General features: G+C 39.3%; 1 protein-coding gene across 2 annotated transcripts in view; it reads right to left on the reverse strand.

Annotated features, from left to right (window-relative positions):
- The window catches only part of LOC132530542 (estrogen receptor), a 107,343-nt gene that overhangs the window by 33,422 nt on the left and 61,544 nt on the right, over positions 1 to 12,377 (reverse strand). For both annotated transcript variants that reach the window (XM_060167744.1, XM_060167745.1), the window contains one exon: positions 9,030 to 9,146. In XM_060167744.1, coding sequence (XP_060023727.1) covers positions 9,030 to 9,146 — 117 coding nt within the window. The remainder of the gene's footprint in view (positions 1 to 9,029; positions 9,147 to 12,377) is intronic.

Consider the following 12,377-nt stretch of genomic DNA (forward strand, 5'->3'; position numbering starts at 1 on the left):
ACTACAAATAGAACTACCATATGACCCAGCAATCCCACTACTGGGCATATACCCTGAGAAAACCATAATTCAAAAAGAGACATGTACCAAAATGTTCATTGCAGCTCTATTTACAATAGCCCAGAGATGGAAACAACCTAAATGCCCGTCATCTGATGAATGGATAAAGAAGATGTGGCACATATATACAATGGAATATTACTCAGCCATAAAAAGAAACGAAATTGAGCTATTTGTAATGAGGTGGATAGACCTAGAGTCTGTCATACAGAGTGAAGTAAGTCAGAAAGAGAGAGACAAATACCGTATGCTAACACATATATATGGAATATAAGAAAAAAAATGTCATGAAAAACCTAGGGGTAAAGCAGGAATAAATACGCAGACCTCTTAGAGAACGGACTTGAGGTTATGGGGAGGGGGAAGGGTGAGCTGTGACAGGGCGAGAGAGAGTCATGGGCATATACACACTAACAAACGCAGTAAGGTAGATAGCTAGTGGGAAGCAGCTGCATGGCACAGGGATATTGGCTCGGTGCTTTGTGACAGCCTGGAGGGGTGGGATGGGGAGGGTGGGAGGGAGGGAGACGCAACAGGGAAGACATATGGGAACATATGTTTATGTATGACTGATTCACTTTGTTATAAAACAGAAACTAACACACCATTGTAAAGCAATTATACCCCAATAAAGATGTAAAAAAATAAAAAAAATAATAAAATAAATAAATAAATAAAAAAAAAAAACAAAAAAACAAAAAAAAACACATGAAAATGTATGAGGTCTTAGGCTTATAGAATTTAAAAACAGCAATTTATTCATACAATTACTGCTCCCAGAGTTCTGCATTTTGTAGATACTATTGACAGAAAGGGTCCTTACATCATCTCAAAAACGATTCGCTTTTGCAAAATCAAATTATAGGGACAAGAAAGACTGATTTCTGGAATTTTTGTAAAATCCCGTCAGCATTTCTTTTAACATTCAAGGTGAGATATGGTCATTCGTGAAAAGGTAAATGAAGATCCCTCTTCCTGTCCTTTAAAAACCAAAACGACCTCTAAATAAGCAGTCAAAATTACTTCAGCATAAAACAGTGGAATCAGTATTCTAACTATAACTTATATAAAAGCAAAAGTATGATTGTCAGTGTTTCTTGGTTCATTTTATATATGCAGTGAACTTCTACTGAAATATTAAAATAGCCTTCCATTTAATTGTTTTCTAACATCCATTCATAACCAATTGTAACATACATGAAACCTACATCTAAATGAATTGGTGAAATACAGCACATCTGAAACAAGCCCATATTTTTCCAGAAGTACTGGTTCACGCCTACTCCTGGTTTTTTTCCTGCCCTCTTGTGTCCACTCATCAGGTATATAAGGCAGGCGCGAAGATAAAATTCACATCCATATTCAGCACCCCTCACACAGCTGTCAGGAAAGCTAGATGGGGGATTCGTGCGCTGAGTATGGAAGAAGGGTAAATGAACCTATAAGTCCCTTCCAAGTGTTAAGAGTCCATGACTCTCTAATTATTTTTCAGTTTCAAATCTGAAAAGTTCATATTTCTGGTTGTGATGGATTACAAAAAATGGTTGCCAGATAACTCTGAAGGCCCCTCTCACGAAACCGAAGGACTCAGCCATTTGACGGGCACTGGCCCTTGGACATCAGCTGATAATGCAAGCAAAAAGCTTGAAATGGGCTTGTGATTTGGGGCTTGTTCTCTTTTGTGCCTCTGCCATTACTGGGAGAACACGCCTGGACTAGCCTGCTGGAGGATGAGAGACCTGTGAAGCAAAACTCAGTCATCCTAGTTGCTCCAGCCAAAACAGCCAGCTGACCTCCCGACATATGAGTGAGCCCTGCCCATACCAGCAGCTTCCTAGTCTCTCCCTGACATGTAACAGATGCTTCTTGTTGTATTGCCATTGAGATGTTGAGGTGAGGTTCTGCTATGTGGTGAAAGCTAACTCCTATACAGGTTTTAATTTCCAAGCAGATATTCTCCCTTCATTAGAAAAACAGTACTCTTGACGCTCAATCTATTCATAGCTCAACACTTACAGTGTCCTTTCAGTTGTGCTCATTCATTCTATTAATTCGTGCATGCTACAACTAGTTCTCGACTGTCTATTAGATGCAGGCACTGATCTACGCACTTGAAATACATCAGTGAACAAAACATACAAGCATGTTTTGTTTGTTTGTAAGCACTCATCTGGAGCTTATGCTCTAGTAAGGGAGACAGACATCAAGCAATAAATCATCTAATAATTAATTCTATGGTGTATTAGAAGGTGAAAATGCGGGATGTGTGGGCTGCGCTATTAAATGCAACAATCAGGATAAGCCTCATTGATAAATTGATAATGGAGCGAAGAATCTGAGGGAGGTGACGGAGTTAGGTGCCCAAATATCTGGGGGAATGGCATTCCAGGGAGAGGGAAAAGCTAGAGTAATTGGTCCAAGACATAAGTGCGCCTGACACGTTAAGAACGCCCACGTGGTTTAGGGTAAGCGGGAGAGAGCGGAATAAGAAAAGAGGTGAAAGAAGTAAGAATGGGGAGGAGATATGGTCTTCTGGCCACTGTAATGACATCAGCTGGGTGAACGGGGAAGCCGTGCGATGTTTTGAGAAGTGATATGATTTGATTTCCATTTTTAATGTATCTTTAGGGAGAATAGATGGTAGGGAAGCAAGGAAAAAAGCAGGTAGGGCTTTAGCAATAAGCTGGGAGAAAGATGACGGTGTTCCACGCCAGAGTGTCAACAATACAGCTGGTGAGAAGTGGTCAGATTCCAAAAATATTTGAAGATAGAGCCACCAGAATTTCCTGAACATGAGGTATGGGAGAAAGAGAAGTGTCAAGGTTAACTCCATTTGTTTTAGCCTGAGCAATTCAAAAGATGAAGTTATTAGCTAGGATGGGAAGGATTGCAGATAAAGCATGTTTGAGGGTGAAGCAGAAATTCAGGTTTGAACAAATTGAGTTTGAGATGTTTCTTAGACACTCAAGTGAGGAAGACACCTGAGAAGTTGTATACAGAAGTCATGGACTTGGGAGAAACTTTGGGCTAAAGGTATAAACTGGGCAGTCATCAGCATATAAATGGTATTTAAAGTCATGGGATTAGATGATACCAAAAAGGAGCGAGAAAAGACAGAAAACAAAAGAGACAGAGAAAATAACGTGATTTCCCAACCCTGCCTTCTGAAAAAGCTTGGATTCACATGCAGCTACAAGTCTCACAAGGATTGTTGGACTATCCCAAGAAAGAAGTTCACATTTACATTCTTTTTTTTTTTTTTTTTTTTTTTTTTTTTGCAGTACGCGGGCCTCTCACTGTTGTGGCCTCTCCCGTTGCGGAGCACAGGCTCCGGACGCGCAGGCTCAGCGGCCATGGCTCACGGGCCCAGCCGCTCCGCGGCATGTGGGATCCTCCTGGACTGGGGCACGCACCCGCGTCCCCTGCATCGGCAGGCGGACTCTCAACCACTGCGCCACCAGGGAAGCCCCACATTTACATTCTTAATTCATTGATTTGGTTCTCCTGTCATTAACATTAATAAACAGTTACTTCTGGCAAAAAGAAAAGAGCCAATGTAGGATCAAAGGAAACCTAATTTTCTGGTCTGGAAGCTCATCCCATCAATGAAACAAATTATAGTAACACATGACTATAAATATTAAACTTAGGCAAAAGGAAATATTTTATTTTCCAGCTCTTCATTGGGCATCTCAGTTATTCTGAACCCACAGCATACATTTCCCCATCTATATTATTATTTTTATTATTTTCTCACTTTAAAATTGTAACATTAATTTGTTAAATTTATTTATTGTTTTGGAATATTTCTCAAAATTAAATTGCAATGTTGTCACCAAAATAAAGACTAGTGACAATTATTACTTTATCTCAAATTTCTTCTTAATGTATTACAAGGAAGCACAACCAGGATGGGCAGTGCATGAGTCCTGCACATCAATTAATTTCTGGTGACAATTTCCTTGTCTGAAAAATGAAAACCTTGCCACCAACACACTTCCGAGTTTATCGGGAGGAATTTTACCAAGTTTGTATAAATCCCTGGCATCATAAAATGATAAACAACAAATCTCATTCATCATGAAGCTATATCTAGCATATGACACCAAAAAGAAAAAAAGAAAAAGCAGATGTGTCTGAGCCAGGGTTTTACTCCCCACAAAGGAATTAGATATTTATACTTAGTACTAGTGATAAAATTGCCATTCTTTTCCTTGCAAGAAAAATCTGTGCTGAGTATTTAGGTAAGATAGGAATTATTTTTAGGATAGGAGATCTACAGGCATACCTCAACTTATTGTACTTTTAATTTTTATTTTATTTTATTTTTTTTGCTGTACGCGGGCCTCTCACTGTTGTGGCCTCTCCCGTTGCGCAGCACAGGCTCCGGACACACAGGCTCAGCGGCCATGGCTCACGGGCCCAGCCGCTCCACGGCATGTGGGATCTTCCCGGACCGGGGCACGAACCCGTGTCCCCTGCATCGGCAGGGAGACTCTCAACCACTGCGCCACCAGGGAAGCCCATCTTATTGTACTTTGAAGATATTGCGTTCTTCACAAACTGAAAATTTGTGGCAACACTGCATAAAGCAAGTTTATTGGTGCCATTTTTCCAACAGCATTTGCTCATTTTCTGTCTTTGTGTTCCTTTTTGGTAATTCTCACAATATTTCAAACTTTTTCATTCATATTATATTTGTTACAGTGATCTGTGATCAGTGGGCTTTGATGTTACTTTTATGACTTGCTGAGGGCTCGGATGATGGCTAGCATTTTTTAGCAATGAAGTATTTCTTAACTAGGTACATACATTTTTTTAGACATAATGCTATTACACACTTAGTAGACTACAGTATAGCGTAAACATTAACTTTTATATGCACTGGGAAGCCAAAAGAATTTGTGTGACTCACTTTATATTTGCTTCATTGCAATGGTCTGGAACCAAACCTGCGATATCTCTGAGGTCTGCCTGTAATCACTAACACTTGTGTTGTACTTTATAAAGTACTTCACATGTTATGAATTGTGACCTTTACAAGAAACTTGTTAAATATAAATTATTTATTTTTATTTTACATCTGAGGATAATGAAACTCATAAAAATGACTGTAACAGGATTGCTCAGCAAATCTGAGGGGAAGCCAGTATTTGGTCCAAGAATTCCATCTCTGAGGTTTTCCCCTTTCCATCAAACCAAGCTAGAATGCCAAGTTCTTGGTTAATAATATACACCTTGGAAGTCACATGGTCTGAATAACACTCTGGGTTGGACTAAACCCAGCAGTGGCTGGCCAAAGCTCTGAACTTCCACTGGCCGCTGGTCTTCCATTCTCATCTTCATCTTCCATCCAGGTCTTAACTTCTCTTCCAGATTTTTATTTGCCACTTCAGGTGCAAATGTCCCCTTTGTACAATGAGGATTCTGATGGAAGGGACTAGGTGATTATCCATGTTTGTACTCTTCATAATAGCTCACCCTTAAGCAGCCCTGAACAAATAACTATTTAAATGAATTAAGTCATTATTTCATGGGAAAAAAATATCTTGAACTTTGTGACTTGCTTAGTGCTAGATCAGTAGGCAGGACAGTCTCCACCATCGTGGAGTTCATGGACAGATGTTGAACAACTAACAATAATAGTGAGGACGGCTCAGGGAAGAGTTGTTTCCTATGAAAGGGAGACCACAGGAAGCTAACCTAGTGTGGGGCAAAAGGAAGACCTCCCTGAAGAAGAGACATTTAATCTGCCACTTAAGGTTGAAGGGGAGGGAGACAGATGAAAAGGAAAATGTAAGCTAGACAGAGACCAGCAGCACGAAGATGGGAAAGTGCATCCCCTAAAGCATGTCTTAAATCCTGCATCTTACTGAACCATCGTGGCTCAGGACCAAATCTAATAATGAGGTTGGGATTTTCAGGGTACAGCAGGCATCATAAGAGATTAAATTTCTTCCTGTAGATAAATCATGCACTGTTTTGGATCTTTAGGGTACTTTAATAAATGCATTCTACCTTGCTATAAAAGTAGGAGGGGGCTTCCTTGGTGGCGCAGTGGTTGAGAGTCTGCCTGCTGATGCAGGGGACATGGGTTCGTGCCCCGGTCTGGGAAGATCCCACGTGCTGCGGAGCGGCTGGGCCCGTGAGCCATGGCCGCTGAGCCTGCGCATCCGGAGACTGTGCTCCGCAACGGGAGAGGCCACAACAGTGAGAGGCCCGCGTACCATAAAAAAAAAAAAAAAAAGTAGGAGGTAAGTTTGTGGTTCTCTCTCTTTTATCTGAAATGAAACATTTTATTTCACATGGAGAGATTCAGTATTCGAATTGGTCTCTAGCCTGAATTGGTTCAGACACTGGATTCTTATGAAACCAGTAGGAAAATGTTGTAAAGATTTATCTAGTCACAGCTGTTCTTTACAAGTAATTTCAAATTTTATAGTTGGCTATAACTGTACTTCCAGCTGTAAGTTAGGTCTTTATTGGGTGGGATCTGGGGAATTGTTATACAAGGTGTCATGAGGTTATGTGTGGTATCCCATACTGTGGAAGAAAAATAAATTATATTGCATTATGGCAAACACTATACATATAATTAAAATGAGATGTTCTCACAGCCTATAGTTTTACAATTTTAAAGCTTGTCATAAAACTTATACACACGTATAAACTGCCAGAAAGACACATGTTTTCATTTTACGTAACGGATACTAACAACTGCTAAGGAATCTCTATGGGAAATTGTTATGGACTGAATTGTGTCTCCTCGACAAATCACATTGAAGCTCTAACCCCAGTACCTCAGAATAGTACTAAATTTGGATATAGGGTCTTTAAAGATGTAATAAAGATTAAATGAGGTCCTAAGGGTGGGGTCCTAATCCAATATGACTGGGGTCCTTAAAAGAAGAGAAAAAAACACGACGGATGCACACACACAGAGAAAAGGCCACGTGAGGGCACAGTGAGAAGAGGACCACCTTCCAGCCAAGCAGAAAGGTCTAGGGTGAAACCAACCCTGCCGACACCTTGATCTTGGACTTCCAGCCTCCAGAGCTGTGAGAAATCAATTTCTGCTGTTTAAGTCACCCAGTTTGTAGACTTTGCTATGGCAGGCTGAGCAGAATAACACAGCAGCAAACTAGTATAGATATATATTTTGCACTCATAAATATACAAGTACATGCATGCACACATAGATTGACTATGTGCAGTAATTATCTAAAGTCCTATTTGAAAGCAGTGGGAAGATTTTTATTATGTCTTTGCATGTTAAATTTTTTGTTAGATAAAAATGTGTATGCATAATTTATATTTATGCATCCAGATTGTATCTGGATGTTAATTAAGAAAAACAGAATTGTTTCTATGAAGTGGGGTCAATGTATGGGTACCCTCAAAGGAAAAAAAAATGTTTTGGACCAATTTACAAGTTGATCATTTCAGCTTTTAGAGAGAATTTAAGAGTCTGGGCTTAATCTATCTACAATTGCCAAAGAAGAATATTAAACTTGGACTCTACTCTTTCAAAGTAAACTTTTTGCATGTAGCTGTTTTATTCCTGTCACTTATCAAGTTACCTTAAGAAGCTTTTTGTGAATTTAATTAAGCCTGACTAATTCTCCAACAGTACAAAGAAAAATGAATTCCTTAAATATTTAATCCATTTATGACTCAAAGTGTCATTTTCTGAATGTGGCTGTTAAATTCTTGGAATTAATTACCCTTTGAATCAAAGCTGCTTTTTCAGACACTCAAGACATATAGTCACAGCTCACACAATGTGTAAATTCAACATTTCATCTGTTCATCAAGATAATTTATTCCAAATGCTGTATTCAAAATCTCAACCAGGTAGATTTATTTATGGCCATTAACAAAGGAATCTTTGCCTATAAGCACCCTAATAATCAGGCATGATTGTTGGTTTTTCCTCTGCCTCCCCCTTTGTCCAAGTGTTAATGAGTTAAAGGTTAGCTTCCCTGTATTTACACAATCACTACTCTTTTTCATGGCCACTTTGTTCTCCTTAACTAATCTCAAGCCTCCTCTCCAGAAAGATTTTTTCCCATTCTGATCAGCAGGCAGCACCATCATAGGTCTGTCTCTCTCCTTTCTATCATCCTAAAACACTGGATGCATCCATTCCTTTATTTCAATTACACATTTCCTCTTCTTCTCTCCCAGTATCTTGAAGGCTCTTCAAGACTAGAAGTGTTCTTCAAAACTAGATTCCAAAGAATACAAGGAGATCAGGCAACCACATTTATGGAGCACCTAATATTCCCAGAACCAGACGCTGGATTCCTGTATAAGAAAACTGGAAGGCTGGATACATGAGGAGACAGAAAACCACACATACACACACCCACAGCACAAATACACGGACACAGATCCCGACCACCTCGTGACGCTAGCGCTCAGAAATCACTGCATCGTTCCCAGCTCCATACTGGACGCTGAGATTATGGGAGCTGCTAGTTAACTCAACTTCTAAAGGAGAAAGCTGCCTTTTGATTGAAATTCAAATTCCCTAAGGGATGTGAAGGGATTGAAAGATGACAAACTAGCTCTTTAGCTTTCACATGTACAAGTCTCAGTGTAAGGAAAGTTTCTTCCCAGATACCGTTTTCTAGCATTAGGAAATATAAACAGTAACTGAAAAATATTTCTAGAATAATTCGCTGAGCAGTCTTCTTTTCCTTCCACCACCACCTCCCACACACTTTTGATTTTAAATATAAGTATTTACATTGAAAATATGAAACACAAAATGGTGTGTTCGGATTTCTTCTTTTTTAATAAAATGTGTTATAAAAAATAGTTTTGTTGTGAAGAAAAGTGAGAATAGGAAAAAAATTAATTAGAAGAGAAACCACTCCACTCCCGTGGTGACTAGAATGGAAATGGCCAGCAGTGGGTGGGGGACAAGGACCTCATGGTGGGCGCCCTGGGTCCAAGGTACCTACCCCCTTTCATCATGCCCACTTCGTAGCACTTGCGTAGCCGGCAGGCCTGACAGCTCTTCCTCCTGTTTTTATCAATCGTGCACTGGTTGGTAGCCGGACACATGTAGTCATTATGTCCTATCGAAAGCAAGAGGACAGAATTAGTATTATTTCAGGAAATTTAGTCAGTCGGAATCTACAGGGAAGCTGTCTGTGGGATGTTTTCACATCTCTTCCTTGGCCTTTCTATGTTGCTGCCTCAACCCATCATCCTTTTTTGTGTCCTTCTTGTAATGTTAAAAAAAAAAAACCTCTCCTACAATTAATTTCTGCCTCCCCAAGTTGCTTTGCGAGTTCTTTGGGCAAATCCCCTTCAGTTCACACAGCCTATATTTGGGGGCATGATGTTTTATATATATATTCTCAAGGTTAAGCTTTCTCAGTAGATAAGGCCTTTTTTCTTTTTTTTTGGACCCAGGCCACCCACCAAAATTGTTGTCCAAATAGAGCTGTTAGAACTTTCAGACAGAGGGTTTCAAAGTGGCCTTTCTTAAAATATAATTTAAAGAATCTTTAAGTAGGTCTTCAAACGCAGCACAGAACACCTAAATTCCAGTTGGGGGGTGGTGGGCTGTGGTGGTGACCAAGGTCGATCCTTAAGGTAGTAAGTCAGTTCACCACTCACTAGCTGGAAGACACTGAGCAAGTTGGTTAACATCCTTAGGCCACACTTTCCTCCGGCACCGCTGCATAACATTATTCTGAGAACTAAATGTGAGACTACATGTCACGGGCTTAGCACAGTGCCGTGGGTAGGGCAAACACCGAATGAATATTAGTTGTTGTTGCTGTTATTTTATTCTAAATCCTCTTTCTTTTCTCTCTTGTTTATTGAATCTCTCTCACTCCAACGCTTCCTTCTAATTGGCTTTTTTTTTCAAGGTTTATTAAGATAAATTAGCATATAATATTGTGAAATTTGGGGGGGACCTATGAGCTTCATGAACTTGGATGTCCAAATCTCTCCCCTGTTTTGGGAACGTTCTCATCCATTATTTATTTAAATAAGCTTTCTATCCTTTTCTCCCTCTCTTTCTCTTCTGGTTCTCCAATAATTCCCAAGACTGTTTCTCTAATGATGTCCTGTAATTCACATAGGTTTACTTCACCTTATTGGCTTTTACCATGTCATGCAAGTCTGACCCACAAAAAAGGTCTCCCTTTATCCACAGCACTCTCGAACTTCTATCTTATATCCTGTCCCTCCTTCTCAGCTCAACACCTGACAGATGTCTGCACTGGAGGTCTTTTTCCTCCTTTTCTCCTGCCTGGCTCAACCCACGTCAATCTGCTTTCCACCTTTGTTGCTCCACAATAACAGCTTCCCAGAAACCGCCAATGACTTCTGTTGCTGAATTCAATAGACACTTTCAGCCCACATCACACTTGACCCATCAGAAGCATCTGACAGTTCCTTCCTTCCTCTTGAAACATGCTTTTCCCTCGGCTTCTGTAACACAAAATGCTCCCAGCGCTCCTTCTACCCCTCAAGCTGGAGCTTCCCAGGGTTTGCAGATTTGCCTCCCTACATGCCACAATAATCCAGAGCTGCACAGGGCTCAATGCCAGGCCCTTTCCTCTTCTGTGACTCTGAATTCTCCCACCAGAACATCTATCTCACGCCTACGGCTTTCATCACCACTAAATACAGATGACGCACAGACTTAAACTCCCAGCCCAACCCTCTTCTCTGAGCTCTGGGGACAGGTATCCAATTGCCCACATGCAGTTTCTGCTCTAAGATTTAGAAGTCACCTCCATTTCTTTATCCCTCAAAAGAAGTCTGGTTGATAATGTACAGAATATTAAACTTCACAAATTAAAAAGTATTATTGGCATGTTTTTATAAAGCAGCCCATTTATATGAGTCTAAATACTTGCACCTCTTGGGAAAACATCCTGATTTTAGACTAAAAAGATAATATGTACTATTTTAAAATATGCTTTCCATTCACAAAAAAGAGTGAGTGTATATGAGACCTTCTAATTCAGATTCTCTGTTTAAGTCTCCATTTTCTCATTTAATAAGGGCAAGACTCAACATGCAGTGAAATGTTTTAACTACAGACCTCTTTGTTCTCTATTCAACTTAAGGGTCAGCCCAATTAGAATAGGGTGGAGTGGGGACTTGATAAGAAATGTTGGTCTCATAAAACTCGATTCTCTATCTTTAGATATACATTATAAAAGTCACTGTATAAACAGGCTCAGATTAAATTAACATCTGCATTCTTCTATTGCATAAGAGGAATCAACAAACAGTTAAAACCTTGTAACTTCAGGAAGAAACCACACACTGCCTCGAATACCCAGGCATAATTATTACTTTTAGAATCTTCCCTATTAACAGGGGCAAATTGAGGAAATAATAGAATCAGAAATAAAATTTACCTGGGCAGATATAAACTCTAGGCAAAAGGTGCATTCTTCTGACACCTCAAAGAAACTCTTAGTGTTTGGTCTTCTGTGATGTTTATGTAGTACATGTTGACTTATTTTAAATCTTAAAATATAAGTTTATATCAGAAGAAAACAGTTAATAATAATTTGAACCAAAAATTACTTTGATTCACTTTCTTTCCCAAAAGCCAGAAGTTCTGCAAGCCAGAAGATGGGAGAACTGAATTGGGTCCGAAGTCAATGGTTAAATCTTATGTTTGGATTGGTCAGCCATCGTAGATATGTATCTTTATAAAATCAAGTGAAATTCCTGAACTAACATGTTTAACACATAAAATATGCGGGATTTGTACAATCGAATTCATCCCTTAACAAGAATGAAAATAGACGCACAAAAGAACCAAGTTCATAATGCAAACCTTTTGTGACAAAGCTGGGCTTTCTCCTGCCTAATGTACGTGAACATTTAGAATTGACAGATTGGCAACAAGAAAAAGTTAACAAGTACTTGTTTCATATAAACAATTAAAACAAATTCTTCTTAACCAAACACCATTAACAACTATTTATTTCTAAGTCTTCAACTTGCATCAGAAGAAAGGAAAACACGAAAGTTTTTTGTTGCCTAATGAGTATAATTTTGTAAAGATGTGTTCTTAAAGCAACTGATTTAAGTTTCTTCAAGAAGAAATTTCTTTTTAAATGTTATTATTTGGTCTTGTAAAAATAATGGAAGAGAAAATCTTATTGAATTAGAGTTCATTTAAAAAAAAAACTCGCACCAACAATCTTAATGAAACATACAGTGTCTTTACTGAAGACACTGAGGAACTCTGTGTACCTGTGACCAGATCATCCCCAAAGTTCCTCTTGCACAGAATGAAGTGCAAGAGGCCAAATCCAAGATGT

Source organism: Lagenorhynchus albirostris, chromosome 12, assembly GCF_949774975.1.
Source record: "Lagenorhynchus albirostris chromosome 12, mLagAlb1.1, whole genome shotgun sequence".
NCBI lineage: Eukaryota > Metazoa > Chordata > Mammalia > Artiodactyla > Delphinidae > Lagenorhynchus > Lagenorhynchus albirostris.